Below are 17,934 nucleotides of genomic sequence, written 5' to 3'. Positions count from 1 at the left end.
TGGGTCTGGGTGCTGTAGTTACATCGTGCAGAGGTGAAGCTAGCCTTGTACTAAACAGACAGTTCGTCCTTTCTGGGCTCTAAACAGCAGCAAATTATAAAGGCATCTTTGAACTGAGGTTAAGCACAAACTGTGGTTAAGGGTTGGCTGTCACCTATCTATGTGAGAAGCATTGTCTTTTTAAAGTTCTGATTGAGGTAGTATTTTTATAGGATATATTGGGTGGGTGTATGTCTGTAAATAACATAAACAATGATGCTTCTCAGACATCATGAACATCCTTCCATGCACTTCCTGCAGATCATAAGTTGATCTTCTCATTGTTTAAGAGAATGTCAGCCTTGCGATGTTCTTGCAGACAGAATATATGCAAATATTCACTGGGTCACTTCCTACTCTGCTGCCAAGAACTAGATTGTGTTGGGATATGGGTATCTGTGGGTGCATAGTGACCTGGGTGTCTTTTCGTTGTTTGATTTACAATGTACGTTGTGTGGGATGGTGTTAATAGGAGAAAATCTGTCCCTCTTTATCAAAAGGAATTTCAAGTAAGGCAGATGTTATTTAACAATTTTGAATCTGCTTAAGTAAATCTGGTCAGCACCGATAGTGAATAACTTGGAAATCACGCAACCAACTCAGATCTGCTAAGTCAACATGCTGTTCTTTCCAAACTGCGATGCAGATTAGAAATTATAACATAATGGGCTTTCAGCCATTAAAAGTGTAACTCAAAATACATCTAGTACTATAGTAATCTAAATTAGCAGGGCTCATTCACAATCTATTTCAGAGATTATTTGTTTTGCTACTCTGCAGTGTTAGATTAGTATTAATTTTGGGTAGAATCCTGAAATGTCTGTGTATCACTGTATGGAGTCTTTCTGTACAAATCAATGTAAGTGCAAATATCACATGCTTAAATCACAAGATGCTTCAACTTATATACTTAGGTAATTGACAAAACACCATCTTTCTATTATTGCTAAGCAACAAGTCTTCTGGAGAATTCAGGAACTCTCAAATAATCTGATAAAGCTGATTGAGTTAAATACTTTTAGTCAACTAATTCTTACTTCCTTTCATATTCTGGTTTAATCCAAGCTACTTTTACAGTAACTTCTGGATGTTTCTAGGGGAACCATTTTAGATCTTCTGGGCACTGTTTGGCTAGTATGGTAAATTAGAACTATTGAGATCTTTATGTGAAAGCCTTAAAGTGGGAAGGGTGCATGCCATAGGGAATTTGTTCATTTGGTTCCTTGATTACCTACAATCATCCAGCCATTACATCTGGGAGCCTTATTGGAAGCTCTTCACTGCGGCCACGCAGCGTCTTAGTCGGCAATACCAGCTCTCTGAAACAGTGGAATTAGCCTGGGCGCTGAAAAGCAGGTGATATATTTTTTTTTTTTCTGGCGTGTGTGGCTTCTGCTGGAGGCAGGTTCTGAGTTCTAAAGCATTATGTCTGTGCTGCCTTGTCTTAGAGAAGTGTTTCCTTTTGTTCAATTTAGGAATCAAAAACTACTAATGAAAAATCCAGAGGTAGAAGCCCGAAGCCAGCAGAATCCTCTTCACAGTCCTCCAAACATCCTTTCCAGTTGGCCAATATTTATGAATATTATGATGCAGGGAACCACTGGTGCAAAGACTGCAATACCATCTGCGGGACCATGTTTGACTTTTTCACACACATGCATAATAAGAAACACAGACAGGTATGTTGCAGGCTTCCTTCACTAAGTGCATTTCATATTGCTATAAATATTAACACTAAAACATACATCACAGAACTACATTTTACAAGAGAACCTGAAGTAATAATGAACCCAAGAAGTTGCTTGTCAAATTCTTTTTCCCTAATGTTGGAGTTGAGCAGTTTGTACAGCTACTGGTGTGTTCCGACTAGTGTAAATGGGGACTGTGTTCAGTTCGCTCAGGAACTAGCATTTGATATTTGTGTTTCATATGTTTACCTGTTCTTTGCTATCATTTACATTTTACCCTTTTCACAGGTTATTTTCTCATTATAAATTGCAAAATGGGAGGGGAAAGAGAGGAAAACATAGTTCCTGTAAATATTTGCACGTTGATTTTAATGTTCAGTGTTCTGAAAGGATGTTAAAAAGGAAAAAGACAGGTGTACTTGCCTTACTAGTGTAATATATGAGCCTGTATACCTCTGTCACTGTGCAAATAGACCCTGGATCCTTACAACAGACCTTGGGCTTCGAAGACCCAGAGCGAGACCAAACAAGACTCCATAAAACGCATCGATAAGATAACTGTTCCTGCCAAAGGTATGATAATTTTTTTTTAACTTGGGTATCATCTCCCTTTGCCCTCCAGCAGGTTCCAGTTGTTCAGAGAAAGTAATTTCAAAACTTCACCTTGTTATAGGAGCACATATAGATACTATATTATTAGGTAAAAGGCAAATAATCTAATTTGCTGGTTGTTCTTGTGGAAAAGGTCATGAAGCAAGAGTATAGGAAAACATAGCATAGTTCCTTCTCTTCTTTTTAGAGTTTAGTTTTTTATTTTGAATACAGGTGACTTTTTCTTTCTCCAGTGTATTTCTGAAGTGATTTTTGCTAATATAGTAGAATTCAGAACATGACCACAAGAGCTTACTGTGTTTGGGCAGATCTTGTGCAGTACTCCACACAGTTTTGCAACAGACTCTTCCATTCAATATGTTTTTAGTAGAGGTGTCCGTGAAAAATCACTGATGAGTACTTGGTACGGTGTGGATACAGAGAATCTGAGAAAGCCAGATGGAGAGGGCTGTAAGTGATTTGAAGATTAGTATAAGGTTTAAAATCTGAATGTCCAAATAGGCCTGCCAGTGATGAATCTCAGTTTATTAATCTGTTACGTACTTACAGTAGTGCCCAGTAAAGGAGAACCTGCAGTGTGTTAGATAACTGCAGCTGGCTCTGTAGGCACAAGGATGCAGTCTTGCTGAACTTCAATGAAGATACTTTTATTCTTTTTATTCTATTCTACTAAACTAGGTGTTTAGTATTTGAGCAGACTATACCACAAAGATGGAAAATAGATTAAGACTGTAGGAAATGTTAACCTGCTTGAACAGAGGATAGCCTTAATACGATGGAGAGCACTAAAATGTTTTTTTGAATTGTAGTAATCAAGCTTCTTCACTTTACATGTTTGCTTTAGGTAGTGGTGTTTCCCATACTGTGAGCACAAAGAGAGCAGCATTAACTGTTCCAAAAGGAACATTGCTGGAGGTTTTGCTGTTGTTCTTTGATATGTTTATCTGGCTTTGTTAAGAGCTTGGCATTTATTAAGTTTTGTTTCTCTGGTCATTTTCTTTGGCCTTTTCAGGCTCTGAGTTTCTGATTCCCATCACTGGATATTATTGCCAGCTCTGTCATGAATTTTTTGGAGATCAAATCTCAGCAGAGCAGCATGTGAAAAGTCATCCCCACAATGAGAAGTATAAGGTTGGTAACTGCTGTACCAAGAGTGAGTCATTCCTTGTGTTAGCTTCTACTTGCTCTGTCTTCCTTTGCTGAAGAATGACATTTGACTCCTTGGAGTATATGTATTTGGTTAACTTCACTACATTCTGCTGAACTAAATAAGCGGAACTTCCCACTACATAGAGACTAATCTTTCGTCTGCATGAGGTTGAAACGCTGTTTAAGTCCCAGTGTTGATTTTCAAACTCTTGACAGCACTGCTGCAAGCCACCACTCAATTCACATTAAACTCCAGAATGTGAAGTTTGTAGCATCTCAGTTTCTTGGTAGGAAGAGGTTCTCAGCTCTCTTAGCGTTGAGATGGCACTTCCTGAACATTCTGAACTTCCTGAGCTGTTACAGAGCTGAAAATTTATTTTTTTTTTTTTTTTTTTCATGGAAACAGTGGCTAAAATGGTGCTATTTATTTCCACAGAAATACATAGATGAAAACCCACTGTATGAAGAGAGGAGAAATCTAGACCGTCAAGCTGGATTGGCTGTAGTTCTGGAAACAGAGCGCAGGCGGCAGAGCGAGCTGAAACGGAAGCTAGTCGAGAAACAGAAAGAGGAGAAGGATGAGAAGAAACCAAAAATAATAAAGAAAGAAGAAGCAAAGAACATCCCGGAGCTTGGAGAAGGGACTAGTGAAACTCAAGGCAAAATAGATTCTTCTGGGCGAAAAATGGGTATCAAGCTTAAGCTGAAGAAGGAAGAGAAAAAGGAGGAGAAAAAAGAAGAAAAGAAAGAGGAATCTAAAAAGGAATCACCAAGCCAGACTTCCTTTGGGAAATTCAGCTGGAAAAAGACTGAGAGAGAGGATAGAACCCCAGGAGGAGCTATGCCAAAGGAGGAAGGTACAGAAGGAAACAAAGAGGAGAACAAGTGTCAGTCTGGGAAACCGCATGTCAAGCCCATTGAAATCAAGCTGTCTGGGAAAACTGTTATTCCACACACTAGCCCATGGACACCAGTTGTTTCCATATCAACACCAGCAAAAATTCTACCTAATCTACCAGTCCCCACAATGATTTTCAGGAAGTCTACTACTGCAACAGTTAGCAAACCAGCACCTTTGAACACCTTTTTATCCATAAAATCCTCTGGAGCTACCACCAAACCACTGCCTGTGGTAAAAGAAACCAGTGCAGATCTTCTACTGCCTCCAGATATCATCTCAAAAGCTTTTGGAGGAGAAGAAGTAATTTTAAAAGGGGCAGAGGAGGATTTGAAAGCAGAGAAAAGTGAGTCTTCTCAGACTTCGGATATACGCCCTCCACCCCCTCCTCTACTAGCAGTCCAGCAGGCAGCTGTCATCCCTGCAGATGAAGTAGCTCCAGGTGTGTCTGAAAGTGAACAGACAATGCTGGCAATGCCTGTGAGACCCCCTCCACCACCACCACTTTCCACTGCTTTCAGTGAACAGGCAAAAAAGATAGAGAAAAGAAACTCTTGCTTGGCCACAGCCAATGCTAAAGATCTCTATGATATTTTCTACAGTAGTGGTGGAAAGAGTTCATCTGACAGCAAGCTTGCAAGTTCTGCACTTCCGAATGGAGAAAACTCTAACTTAACAAAACCTGCAGACTTCGCTGCAAACCCTAGAACAAATAATAGCTCATGCTCCTCGAAAGAGGATTCTCAGAATGTGGCTACTGAAGTTATCCAAGTCCACTCAGCTGAGAGAAGCTCAGAACTGGAGAAAACTGATATTCAGGAGACTGTAATACTGCATACTGAGATGAGCCCTGACATTGAAAATGGTATTCAGAAAGACATAGGTCAAAAATTTCAGACTCCTCTTTCAACAGATATTCGGACTAAATTGAAAGAAGATTCCTCACAGAGTAATAATCAAGTAACAGGGAATTGGGTTCTTGGTGAGAATCAGGCTGAAATGAACAAAAAACCACTTCAGCCTCGGCTGTCAGAAATGTCGGTCACAGAATTGCCAGAAACAAAAACTGCTTCTGGTATCCAGATGCCTGCAGAAATTGGACTTGTGGATATAGGAAGTAGAGAGCAGGTAGGCAGTCAGGATTTCTGTGTTCTACAGAAAACAGAAGTCCAAGAGAAAGTTGGACAGGAAGATGCAAATAAAACTGCAGTTACTAACACAAACATTGCTGGTACCTTGGAGAAAGATGCAGCGATGAAAGACTGGAAAGTAAAAGCTGTGAAGCCTGAGCTTAGCTTACACCCAAAGACTTTGTTACCTGAAACACAGAATGAAATTCAAAATTTGGGGAATTCCCATTTGGTAGAGCAAAAGTTAAGTAATAACTCTAGAACTCGCTCAGAAGCTGATAGTTCAGACTTGTTCTGTGATTCTCAAAACACTTCAAAAGAAAAAGCTTTAGTAGCAGTAATGACAGAGCAGAGTTCTAATGATGCCTCCTTAAAAGATGTAAAACTGAAAAGTGTAGCTTTGGAAATATCCCAGCCGGGAGTCCTTGGTGAAGCTCCCCGAATTTCAGAAACCCAAAATAAGATTTCAGAATTGACAAGAAGTCCTGGTGAATGGGACACTTCCAGAACTAGTAATGGAGAAGAACGGGTCATTGCAACCCATTCTTGTTCTGAAAGTGGTTGGGATCTATCAAATACTCCAAATGTAGAAACAAAAACTGGTTCTACTGAAGTTAGTGCTTCAGAATTGACAGAGGTACAGCCAGACACATGTCTTGCCAACACGGAAACTAGAAGTAGCATATTAGAAGCTCAAGAAAAAGTTCGACCTGAACCTTCAGGCCGTGCAGTATTAGATAACCAAAGGCAGGAAGTTGCGTGGTTAGTCAATGCCTGCTCTGGGAACATTGTTGAACTCAGATCCAGCGTAGAATTAGTAGTTGAAGTTGAAAAAAAATCGTTAGGACACACTGCATCTGATGCAACATTAGATAATGTTTTTATCAAGAGAGAATCAAAAGAAGTAGGGGCTGGAGGCTTTTCTAGGGCTCGCTCTGATCTTGTCCAAGAGTCAGTAGTTGCTTTATCAGCAGATTTCCATAGGGAGCATCTTTCAGAAGAGTCTGTCCGCTCCCCAGAAACAAAGCATGAGGTCGAAAGAACCTCAGCAGGCAGTGACTTTCATCGGAATACCACTCACTCAGGGTTGAACAGTGAGCAATCTGAAAGTCTCTCTGCAAGTATTCGTGTGGATAACAAGAAAGTTTCTTTGACATCAGAAGATGTGAAACACAATGAGACTCCCTCCCAGAAAGCAGAGCTTGAGTTCAAAAGCACTGATTTCAGTTTGGGAGATGCTAAGGTAAAACGTGAATGCTTCAGCATCCTTACAGCGGGACTTTTAAATGAGAATACGGAAGAAGTCTCAAAACTAGAAACTGTTGCATCCATTAGGCTGGAGCCCAGTAAACTTAAGAAGCTGGGCATTGAAAAAACAGTGGATGAAACGGAGATTACTGATTTTGCTACACTGACTTCTGGTAGTCGAGAAGATAAATTTTGCAGACGGATTTCTCAAACAGCTATCCCGCAGCTTGGATTGCAGTCCTCAAATACTGACACTACAGAAGTGGTCATGCCTGTTTTAGAAATGCAGGGCATTTCTCCCATGTCTGAGATCCTTCTGCGAGTGGAGGAGAGCAAAGGTGGCTCTGTTGAAATGCCGTCACTTAGCTGTGACGGAGGCAGCACAGAAAGTCAGGCTTCTGGGTGCGTGGAAACTTGCCTTCCTGGGCTCAAAGAAAGACACGGAAAGGAGGGTGGCTCAGGAGGCAAGCGAGTATGCACCATCCAGAGCAAGAAGACTGAGCAAACAGAAACTGCAGACAGTAGTTTGGAAGCTACAACAAATTCAGGAATCGCTGAAAGCTTAGCAGAAAGCCCAGTGGGTTGAAGTGAACCCAGCCAGTCCCAATATTTGAGGAGCCAGAGCTGGGATTATGTATATGTTTTTCGTTTGGTTTTTTTTGTTCCAGTTGAGGCTTTTGGGTGTATTTTGCATCCTGTGGTTGGACTTGACTAAAGTGAAACTTAGATCATCAGAAACCAGACACATACTTTATTCTGTACATAATTAATTGTGTAAAATGTTTTTTCATGTGAATTTTTTTGCCAATTTCTTTTCTACACTCTGCTATTAAAATGGAATCTCTCATTTATAATGCCTGCGTCTTTGTTGTTTATTTTGGGGGCTTTTATTCTTTGACCATTCTTGGATGATTTCCAGCTCACCCTGTTTGTGTCAGTAGCACCATGAGTAGCCCAGCTGCTGGGACAAGCTCAAGAACAGCAATTTAGAACTTGAGGAAACGGAGACTTGCAGAAGAGCTAAAACTGAAAGTTTCTTTAAACTGTAATGCATGGTTTTGTTTACTTCCATTGTTTGAAATGCAAGAATGTGATTAGAGTTGATTTTGTTTGTTTGTTTATCTGTCTGTGATTTGTAATTACTGTTGTATTACATCTGTACTTAAGCTGTTTTATTGTATTGTATAAGCACATGTATGGATGCCACATCACTAAGCAAGGGGAGAAAATCTGACTGGCTTTTGGAGAAGAAGACTAATCGGTAAGGCTCTGTGGCCTGACACCTGGACCAGACATGCTGAGGTCACTTACATGATTTAAAATGGGCTTTCTTTCATTGTATTGTGATCCAGTAACTATTTGTGTTAAATCATTTAGCAGCTGACCAGCTCTGAAGAAGCCGAAGATCAGAACCCTGGTGTCAGGAATTGGACTCGCTTCATGTGATACAGACACATGCATGCCTACCCTGATTGGTCCTTGGGCTATCAAAAGCTGTAGTGTGACGGTTCTCGTTTGTATAGCTTGTTAAAGACTAAAGTATTAAATGTGTTTGCTTGGATAAATATAACATTTTTATTTGTAAATTGTTTAAAAAATAAACATATGGTGATCAACAAGACTTTCTTCTTCATTTTCTTTTTTTTTTTCCTTAAGGAAGGTGTTTTATTTCAATTGGTTTCTAACTCCTGTAGTAGCTGATAAAATTGAGAAACTGTAGACAAAGAAGATATTCAACAGTTAGCCTGCTCAGTAAAAAACTGATTTATTCCCAGCTGAAGTCAATGGAAGAACTACTGTCAACGTCATCAGTGGAAGTTTGTTTGAAGTCCTGAGCCCTATGTAAAGCTCGAGGCGGGGCATCGGGGGGGGAACCCAAGCAGAGTTCATATTTCTGTAATTACTGCCAGCACCTGGACCTCCAGAGGGGCAAAAATCACCATTTTTCTTCCGTTTCCATGACTGTGTGTGAAGAAGGTATGAAACATTTTTCAGAGTCATTATGGTGGTTTTCTTATTAGAAATGTAAGAACTATCTAAGTTGAATTTGGAAATCTAGTATAAATGGTCAAGTCACTAAAAAAAAATGTAATTAAGAAGGGAAGAGGGTTTTGAGAAAAGCTCTTTGAGCTGTTTTTATGATGTTAGGCAGTTACTGCATGGAATATAAGAAGTCTCTGTTAGTATCATTGCCCTACTTTCTTCAAATAACCATTTGCTGTCAAAACCAAAGAAAGCAAGGTTTGACATGCTTTGATACTTCTAAAATGGAGTTGCGTAATGAGTAGAGATTGCTTAAATCCTGGTTCATAAAAAAGTCCTTTGTAGTTGTTTGTCAGTTTTCTTCTGTAAATTTTTTTTTATTATATATCTGAGTTTATTTGTTTACATTTGACAACTATATTTTTTTCCCCCATTTTCTCTACAATTTCTTCAGTAAAGTGCCCGGTCCCTTCTAAATCCACAGAGGAAGAGGGGAACTGATTTTCTTGCCTGCCTTGTATTGAGGGATATCAGTGCAGGAAAGGGAGATTAACAAAGGGAAGGCTGAATTTTTCCACAGTTCTGGATTTTAGATGGTGCTGTTTTGAAATACAGACATGCTTTCTGGTTAGTTTCTTTTTGCAGATTGGTTTTCATGAAGGTCTCAGTGCGTGCAATGGCAAACAGGATTAATTTGGACAATCGTCTTCTTCAGACAACCTTACTCAATGCTGTGTTACCTGTGTGGGACATACTCTTGATTAACTTTATTTTGGGGGAAAGGACATCAATATAAATCCAATATCCGTGTTATCTGCTCTCCTACAATTGCTTGTACAAGTAGTGGTGGTGGTCAGTGCTGGACCTGGCTGGCCACAAATGGGAGAGCAGCTAACACCAAGGGGAAGCAAGAGCTTTGCAAATAAGAAACTGAGAATTGTTACCCCTTATTTGTCTTCAGCTTTCCAGAAGCTGAACCTTCCTATGGTACAAGTAAAACAGTAGTTCTCTTCATGCCCTTTATTCAAATAGTTGTTCTTCTGTCCCTGGGTGGAGTAGGGTGCTCTATTTCACACCAGAAGAAAAAGTAATTTGGTCTTTTTTGAGGTAGGAGTAAAAGGTACTCCTTGAACTGCTGGAATGGACAAGACCAAAACAGATGATGTAGATGATGACATCTAGGCAGATTGGCAGACAGAGGCTTTAACACTGTCTTGCAATTTCATGAAATGACATATATTTTTATTTATGTATTCTTTTTTTTTCTTTTTTTTTCTTTTTTTGTTTTTTTTTGCTGTGGTTTCCAGAGGCATGCAGTAAATGATTTATCCACTGTACTGGTTCCCTGTGCTGGCAGAGCTGTAGCATAGTGCACTGACTGGGAAGCCTTAAGTTCTAGGCTGGCCTTGGACTCTTGACTCCAGATCCTCAGGAGGAGGGGTGAGTTGATGGAGGAGATTTACTTGTGTGTGTGAATGGTGCAATACAGCATTACCTCTCCTTCCCGACCTAGTTCTCTAAAAGCTGCATAAGGCATAAGAAGTTACCTTTCTCCTGCTTTTTGGAAAGCTGCTGATAGGAAATAAGCCTAGTTTGAATGTTTCTTTCTTTACACTACTTCAAACCAGGCACAAATACCTAGTGAATTCAAAGGACAATGGATTAACTCTAAGCCTTTATTTGATGCTACAACCTGTAGTTTGCCATGATGGAGGCTGGCAGAAAGGCCTTTCTCCTGGATGAAGTTTGTTGCAAAACCAAGCTTTTATTAAGAGGCAGTGGAAGAAGAGCCATGGAAAAGCTGCTGGCGTTCTGTCAGTCTGTCGTAAGTCCAGGTGGTTTTTTTAATACTTACTCCAGTTTCTTTTAACATCTGTGGCTGCATTTGGAAAGAAGGAGGCTTCAAATGCTTACAATTTGCAGAGAACTTTAAAAGCAAAAGTAATGTTTTAGACAAAATACAGTAATTTTTTTTCCTGGGCTAGCCTCCAGGGCAGGTAAATCTTGCTTCTAGCTTGCTGGAATCTTGTCTTTGACTAAGTTTTAACTAAGCAGCAGATAGACTTTTGGGGGGATTGATTGTTTGGTATAGACTTTTAAATGGCATGTGAGCAAGGAAGAAATGTATCAACCAGCATTCTGTTGTTTTTTCCAGATGCGTTTTTGTCTTAGTGGTAAAAAGTACAAGTAGTAGATTAAGATACAACGTCTCTGTCTTTTCTTAATTCTTGCCAAGGGTGGAAATAAATGCCTAATTCTTAGCTAAGGGATGTTGCACAGAGATCTTAAATTTTGCCCATGGAAACAGATAGTAGGAAAAGTGTGCAAAGACAGATTATTTTTTTAGCCTGGTAAAGCCCAAACAGTTTTCAGAAATAGCAAGTGAAATTAAGTGATGATAGCAGAAGTCTCTTTAAAAAACCAAACCATCCACCAAACTAGTGCATCTCAATGCATGATAAAACTATATTTCATTACTGCAAAGGGCAAGAGAAGTTGCATGAGACAAGTTTTTATGTGGCACTTGGTGTAACACTGTGTTGGTTTATTAGTCTCTCAGAACATTACGGAAAGGTAAAAGGAGAAAAATCATTCTCTGAGACAGAATTCAGTGCTCTTCTGCCTGCTACACAGAGTGAAGTGCAAACAGCCTACGTGCCACCACTGTGGGAGTATAAAACAGCCATAAAATAGATTTTACTTGACTCCTCTGTCTCTGTCTAGCGTGAAGGAGAGAGAGGTGCAGGTTATGGTTGCTAAACCATCCTTTCTGTTAGCTATTTTCAGTCAGTGTGGATGCGTTCCTGGTTGTAACCAACTTGAGCAAAATAACGCAGCTGCAGACCGTTATATTCTGCCTTCAAGCAGAAACCTGAGGTTCCGTATTTAGTATTAGTTTCTGAGTTTTGTTTTGTGATCCCACCTCCACCTCTTCTTGGGCTGTCTTGTTGCTTGCAATGAGAAGGCTGATGACCGTATGTGAGCAGTTCTAGGCCCTGGTAAAACGAGTCGAGCTGCTGTAAGAATTCCGGTGAAGCTGTACAGTACGTGGGGGTGCGGAGAGCGGAGCCATTAGAATTGCTCGGGCGGGTGGTGGAGAACAGTCGAGTACCTGCAAGAAATACAACCTCTATCAGAGCTGCTTCGAGGAAAACAGCGTTTCCTTTTCCAGTAGGCTGACCGAAGAATCTTCAGTTTACAGACAGGAGAGCACACACACAAGGTAATGTTTTCAATTCTTAATGAAATATAATTTTTCTTCAAGAAACTGCTTTTGTGGGGGAGCTTTAGCCAGAACCTAAGCAACACTGAAGTAGTATCAGTCACTTGGGATACCACACTGTTTAATTTGCTTACAAACTGTAGATGGATGTAGAAACAAAATAACACTTAGGAGCATGGTAGCTGTGAAGAATATGAAAAGCCCTGTAACAGCTATCTGGTAAAGAAATAGTAGGGATGATCCTCACATCAGTACTCACATTAGGCTGTGTTCATCTCCTGTCAGATATGAAAAAACAGAAATTAAAGGTGAATGCCAAATAATTAGATGAGAGGAGGACTTATGCAGCTGTGCACCTGCAAGATGGGTATTTAGAAATGCTTGATTAGCAGGAAAAAATGAGAACAAAGTCCATTAGCAAAGGAGTATCAGTCACTGCTTTTTCTCCTAAGAACTGGAGGCTTAATGCAATTAAACCCATTTAATGTGGTGCTTTCCAGGTACTGTTTAAACTTCATGTCCTCCGCCAGTTAGTTTCACAGATTATATTGCTTTACCAAGCATATGAGAGAGGTTCAAACCCAGTATATCTTGATTGTGTCTCTAGCCATATTGTCCAAGATAGGGTTACCAAAGTAATTCACACTTGTATTTCATGTATTCAGTGCAATGAATTCATGCAATGGATTCAGTTTGGCCAGGGGGGGAAAAAAAAATCCTGTATCTGTATTTGCTACAGTACTTTATAATTCACATTTGTTCTATCTGGCATTTGATATAAGATAGAGGCGTGGACAGCCTGCTTCAAGCTGGCTACAGTATTTACAGAAGAGAGATCATCCAAAATACTAAATGACCTGTAACTATTCCTCTGAGAATTGATTTTGTGTTTCAGAACACAAGAAAGGCTTACAGGTTGAAAGTTTACTTCAGGTTTGTAAAATGAAACCCTCTGCTTTATAAGGTTAGCATCCTTGACCAAAGCATCAAATACATAGCTTTTAGTTACCCTAGTTCTTAAAAATCTCTTCTCCTAGTGCTCTACCTACATTCACAGTATGTTCAACTACAGCTGTTTTCATTCTGTATTAAGCTTGCCAGATTTTTTCCAGACTACATCAAAAACTTTTGGTATTGAAAGCTCTTGATGCAGAGGGGAAAACAACTTTTAGTTGTTTAGGGCCTCAGATTGGGGAATGTAACAGTGAAACCCACCAGATGCTCAGCAAGCAGGATTTTAGGTTGAGCATCGAGTTTGCTTTAACAAGCCCATTCTCTTTGCTGGTTTTTGGTTAATTTCCACAGGAGCTAAGAAAATGTTGTCTGGAACTGCTGGACTTCTGGAATCCTGTTCTGAGAAGGTGGGTGCAGATTTGCATGACTGCAATGGTATCTCTCTTCTCTTTGGTATGAGGGCACATTCTTTTCATTATTATTAATGTGATTAATGAGTGAGGCTTTTTCTATATTCTTAATGGTTAAACATGCTGTTCATGGGTATGTCTGTAATTTAAGTTGCCAACATCCAAGAAGATTGTGTATGTGTGGATGCTTCCTTTCTCTGGATTAAACAGTATTATTTTAAAAACTAACATTAAACTTTTATGAAATAACACTGGATCCTGAGTCCTGTTTGTTTAAAAAAAACTCTCTAAAGAGGATTAAAAAAGTGCAAGCTACTTCAAGGTATTGATAGTGGCAAGAGAGGGCACTAGATTCTGAAAGCTGCTTGATTCATAGGGCCTTTATGGCCCTACAGTAACGTCGTTTCTGTATCTCTTGGAAGAGCTGCTTAAAGTAGGGAAAAAGGCTTTTTAAAACTCCTGTCTCTATAATTAATCTGGAATCTTCCAGCTATTTTTAAACTAAGCTACCATGTTAAATTATTCAGGCAAACTTTTTTGTCATATGTTCACAGAAGTCCCTTGTTAACTCTTTGCACAATTATTTCACCTGAGCGAGATGGTGATGCGTTTCACCAACAAAAATGTCCTGACAGCAGCTATCAAGCATATAAAAGAATAAAGACAAACAACAGACAGCCTGCTTTTTTGCATCGATTTATTGTAGCTGTTGATTATTCTAGAAAATAATGTGTAAGAGTTGGCTTTACAGTATGCAGATAGGCTCATCCTGCTTTATATGTGATGAAAAAACACAAACTATTTTGTTGCTGCTGCTCAGGGAAGGAGAGCACTTTAGAAATACTTATTTTCCGCGCACAAGCTCCACACAATGCTAACGTGTTTCCTAGCAGCAGTGCCTGGTAAATCTTACCCATCTGTGTAATCTTAAGTATTGAACGGTCAGCTCTCAGCTTGCTGTTGTGTTATAGATCAACTTTCCCTTTCTCCTTCCTTAATTTGCTATTGCAGAGGCTGCCTGGTAAACTAATTACCGTAGCACTGACATCCTTTGACTAACACAAGTGTAATCCAGGGATGGATTTGAACACCCAATCTAGAAGAGACTGCCTGTACTTTCATCCCTTTCTTCAGTAACCAAAGCAGCAGAGTCGCAGAGATCCAGCTACTCTAAAAACTATAAGGAACAGGTATTTCTGCCGATAAGGTATTCAGGAACATGGTACAGTATAGCTAGTGAAAAAATTAACTGCCACACAAAGGCTGCATTTTAACCTTGTTTTTTAGCAAAAATTACCTCCTTCCTGCAGTAGGAGAGAAGTGTTGGTTGGAGTTGCTAAACCTGGTAGCCTGACAGAGGTGAAGCTGCTTGCAGCTCCGTCTCCCCAGCTCCAGCCAGTAACAAGGCCGAGTGTGTACTCCCAGTAGGCATGCACACACATGAACACATGTATGTCTATACACGTGGCCAGCCACACACATAAACACATGCAAAACCAGAAAACAGCACTTCTGCAAATGGAAACGGGACCAACACCATCATCCTGTTCCCCTCTCTGGAACGAAGGTCCTTATCGGAACGTACAGATGTATGTACAACATGGGTCCCTCCAGTAACAGGCTGTAGGTGCTCATTTATCCAGTAGCTGGCCCCAGATCCTTGTTCTCTCCAGCTGCAGACACCTGGTCATACAAGACCCCACTCAGGTTGCTGGTAGTCCGCCCCCCTTGCACCCACAAACGCAGGCGAATGCAGACGATGGATCCCTTCCATCACTGGCCTTGGGTAGTCCACCCTGTAGCTGGCCCTAGTGCTCTCTCATCTCTGATCCTCTCGGGCAGAACCTGAGGGCACAGCAGTAAGGACTGAAGAAAAGTCTGGAGAGCTGAAAGTGGTCGGAGGCTGGAAGAGTATTAGGGGAAATGTCATATGTGCTTGTCCTGCTCTTGATCTTCCCATGGTATCTAGTTTTAGTTAACCAACAGGCTATTCGGCTAACCAGAGTGTGGTCTGAGTGAGAACTGATGTTCCTAGATACCTGGGAAATACAGCTATGTGTCTGGCAGCCAGTAGGCTTTTATCTGCAACACAGCGGGTAAATTCTGCTGCATCTGGGCACTCTGGAAAAGCTGCAGCATCCTCAAAGAAATTAGTAAAAAAAAGATCGATTTTGATACAAAAGTGATTAGCAGCACTTTAACATGCACACTCTGCACCTTGTAACACTCAAGTGTGTTTCACGCTGTTCCACAAGTGCAGATTTGAGGCTGCCTCTGTCACGGGGATTTTTGACAACCACAGAGCAAACAGGCAAGACCTGAGGTGGAGTGGTGTAAACACTGTGAAAATGATTTGGCTATAATGAAACAATGCCCACCTTAAGGTTGTCATCTTTGGCCAGGTTTCCTATGGAAGGGAGGTTTAAACCATCACAGTGTGTATCTTCAAACTCAGTGACCCGATCCAGGCAAGTTCAACAAGCCTCCTCCACACTGGTGGCAGGTCCCTTTGGTGCAAAGCTGAAGCAAAGGCTGCAACATCAGCTCACACTTTATTAGATGTGAGAGAATCTGCTCAGGAGGAAGTCCTTTCTCTTCAGTCAGAGCTGACATCATCCTGGACACCAAAACAAATCCATCAGAAAAGGCAAATACATGGGAAACCAATTGTCTTTGTTCAGTGACAACTGGCATCAGAGCAGTGGAGCAACTCACACCTCTCAGAATAAATATTTCTGGTCGCTGTGCAGGCTCAGGCCACGCAAAGCCTGCCAACTTCCTTGACCTATACATCACAGCCTGAGAGCGCCTGACCAGGATCCACCATACACACCCACATCCCTCCAGGACTAAGGGAGCCAGAAGGGGTTTACAGAGGTCCAATGGACAGGAGAGCAGCAGCCTGGGCTGGTTTGGTTCTTTCCATAGGAGAAATTGGGAATTGGGAAATTGGGAATTGGGAAATCGGGACAGAGCCATGTACAGCTCCAGCCAGGATGCTTCAGTGAAGCTGCCTGAGGACCACATGGACTCCCAGAGCTACAGGTCCCTGTGAGTGAGGGTGGTGGGAATTGGGAAATTGGGAATTGGGAAATTGGGACAGAGCCATGTACAGCTCCAGTCAGAATGCTGCAGTGAAGCTGCCTGAGGACCACATGGAATCCCAGAGCTACAGGTCCCTGTGAGTGAAGGTGAGGAGGGAAGGAGCCGTAACAAACCCAACCAGGGAGAGAACAAACATGAGGAGAGCTGAGCTCAGTTCTGCAGCTTGACAAGTCTTCTGCAGAGCCTCGGGTAGCCCACGGAAATCAGCTACCCCAGTTACAGCCCTGGTGTGAGCTGACAGCCCAAGTGGCTCCTACTCCCAGAAGTAACCCTTCTGGAAAGCCGTGGGTCTCATTGTGCAACAGCAAACTGCCTGGGACAAGATTAGTTTGCTCGAGAAGCACCTGTATGCAAAACAAAAATTAACTCTGCAGTGTCCAAGTGGATTTCTTCTAGACGGACCAGGATGCTGCACAGTTGCCATTCACACCTCCCATGCCTCCAAAATTTGGGTGGTGAAAAACCCTACGTAGCTAGGAAAAACCCCTCACAATTGACAAGACACAGAGTGACAAAGCAAAGCTGTCGTCCCTGTCCTCAGGGGAAATTGCAGCTGCCTGCTCCAGGTTAGCATCACACCTCCAACAGTGCTTCTCCCCAAGCGCAAGATCCATATGGTTTTCAAGAAACTGCTTGTTCCCATAGCACAGAAAGGAAAATAAGGCAGTTGTGGAACTGAGCGATACAGACTGGAGAGGATGCCTTCTGTCTTGTCCCTACCTTGCAGTATTGCCACAACTGAATGAGAGAGAGAGATAAAGAAAAGGCAGATGTCATTAGCTGAGCACGAAGGTCAATACCACCCTTCTCCTGTGCCTATGCTTATCTGAACCATCTAAGTAGTGTCAATAGAGAGTTTACCTGCAGTAAATGTAGGAGATGACAGCAAGTGTTTCCATGAAGTTAGCAAAAAATCCTCGCTTCTCAACATGTGCAGATTCACGAGTGGACACAGAAAATGTCACCATGTGAGAAAAGGAATTGTTTCATATACTGCTTGCTGCTAGGAATGCTTTTAAAGCCGCTGTTTAGTCCTTGTCTGTGGGCAAGAAAAAAAGCAGAAGGTTCAGAAATAAGGGCTAAACACTATCATGACCAGAAGCAGCACGAACTGAGGAGCAGGGGCAGGCTGTGGACATACTGCCCTGCTTCATACACTTCCAGCTGTGCAAGCAAGCTGAGCCCAAGCATTTAATCAAAAAAAGTGTCACAAAGCGTTCAGCTGCAGTGTTGAATTTGGCAGGAAAAAAACCAATCCCTCAAACCCCCAGCTTAGACTACCCGCCCAGGCGAGGCTCCCAGGCAGAACACCTGAGATGCTTTGAATAAATCCAAAATGAATGGACTAAAGGAAAAGCGGGGAATTCTTACAGCCAAGTTTAGCCCAGCAGTGATAAGGCAGCTTGTTAAGAGCCTTAATCTGTTTTTGTTTTTAAAAAACTGAAATAGCTGACGGCCATCGTTTACCAACCACTATACAACTAGAAGCAAATAC

The 17,934-nt window shown here is 41.3% G+C and overlaps 1 protein-coding gene across 1 annotated transcript in view; it reads left to right on the top strand.

Moving 5' to 3' along the window:
* The window catches only part of ZNF318 (zinc finger protein 318), a 21,262-nt gene extending 13,803 nt beyond the window's left edge, over positions 1–7,459 (top strand). Inside the window, exons 6-9 of the mRNA XM_009700157.1 lie at positions 1,515–1,718; positions 2,201–2,300; positions 3,352–3,470; positions 3,925–7,459. Of these exons, the coding sequence (XP_009698459.1) occupies positions 1,515–1,718; positions 2,201–2,300; positions 3,352–3,470; positions 3,925–7,350 (3,849 nt within the window). The 3' untranslated portion in view covers positions 7,351–7,459. The remainder of the gene's footprint in view (positions 1–1,514; positions 1,719–2,200; positions 2,301–3,351; positions 3,471–3,924) is intronic.
* Positions 7,460–17,934: the final 10,475 nt, after the last annotated feature.

This window comes from Cariama cristata, unplaced genomic scaffold (genome assembly GCF_000690535.1).
Source record: "Cariama cristata isolate BGI_N322 unplaced genomic scaffold, ASM69053v1 scaffold33745, whole genome shotgun sequence".
NCBI classification, from domain to species: Eukaryota; Metazoa; Chordata; class Aves; order Cariamiformes; family Cariamidae; genus Cariama; species Cariama cristata.
This window is presented reverse-complemented; position numbering and strand designations above follow the sequence as displayed.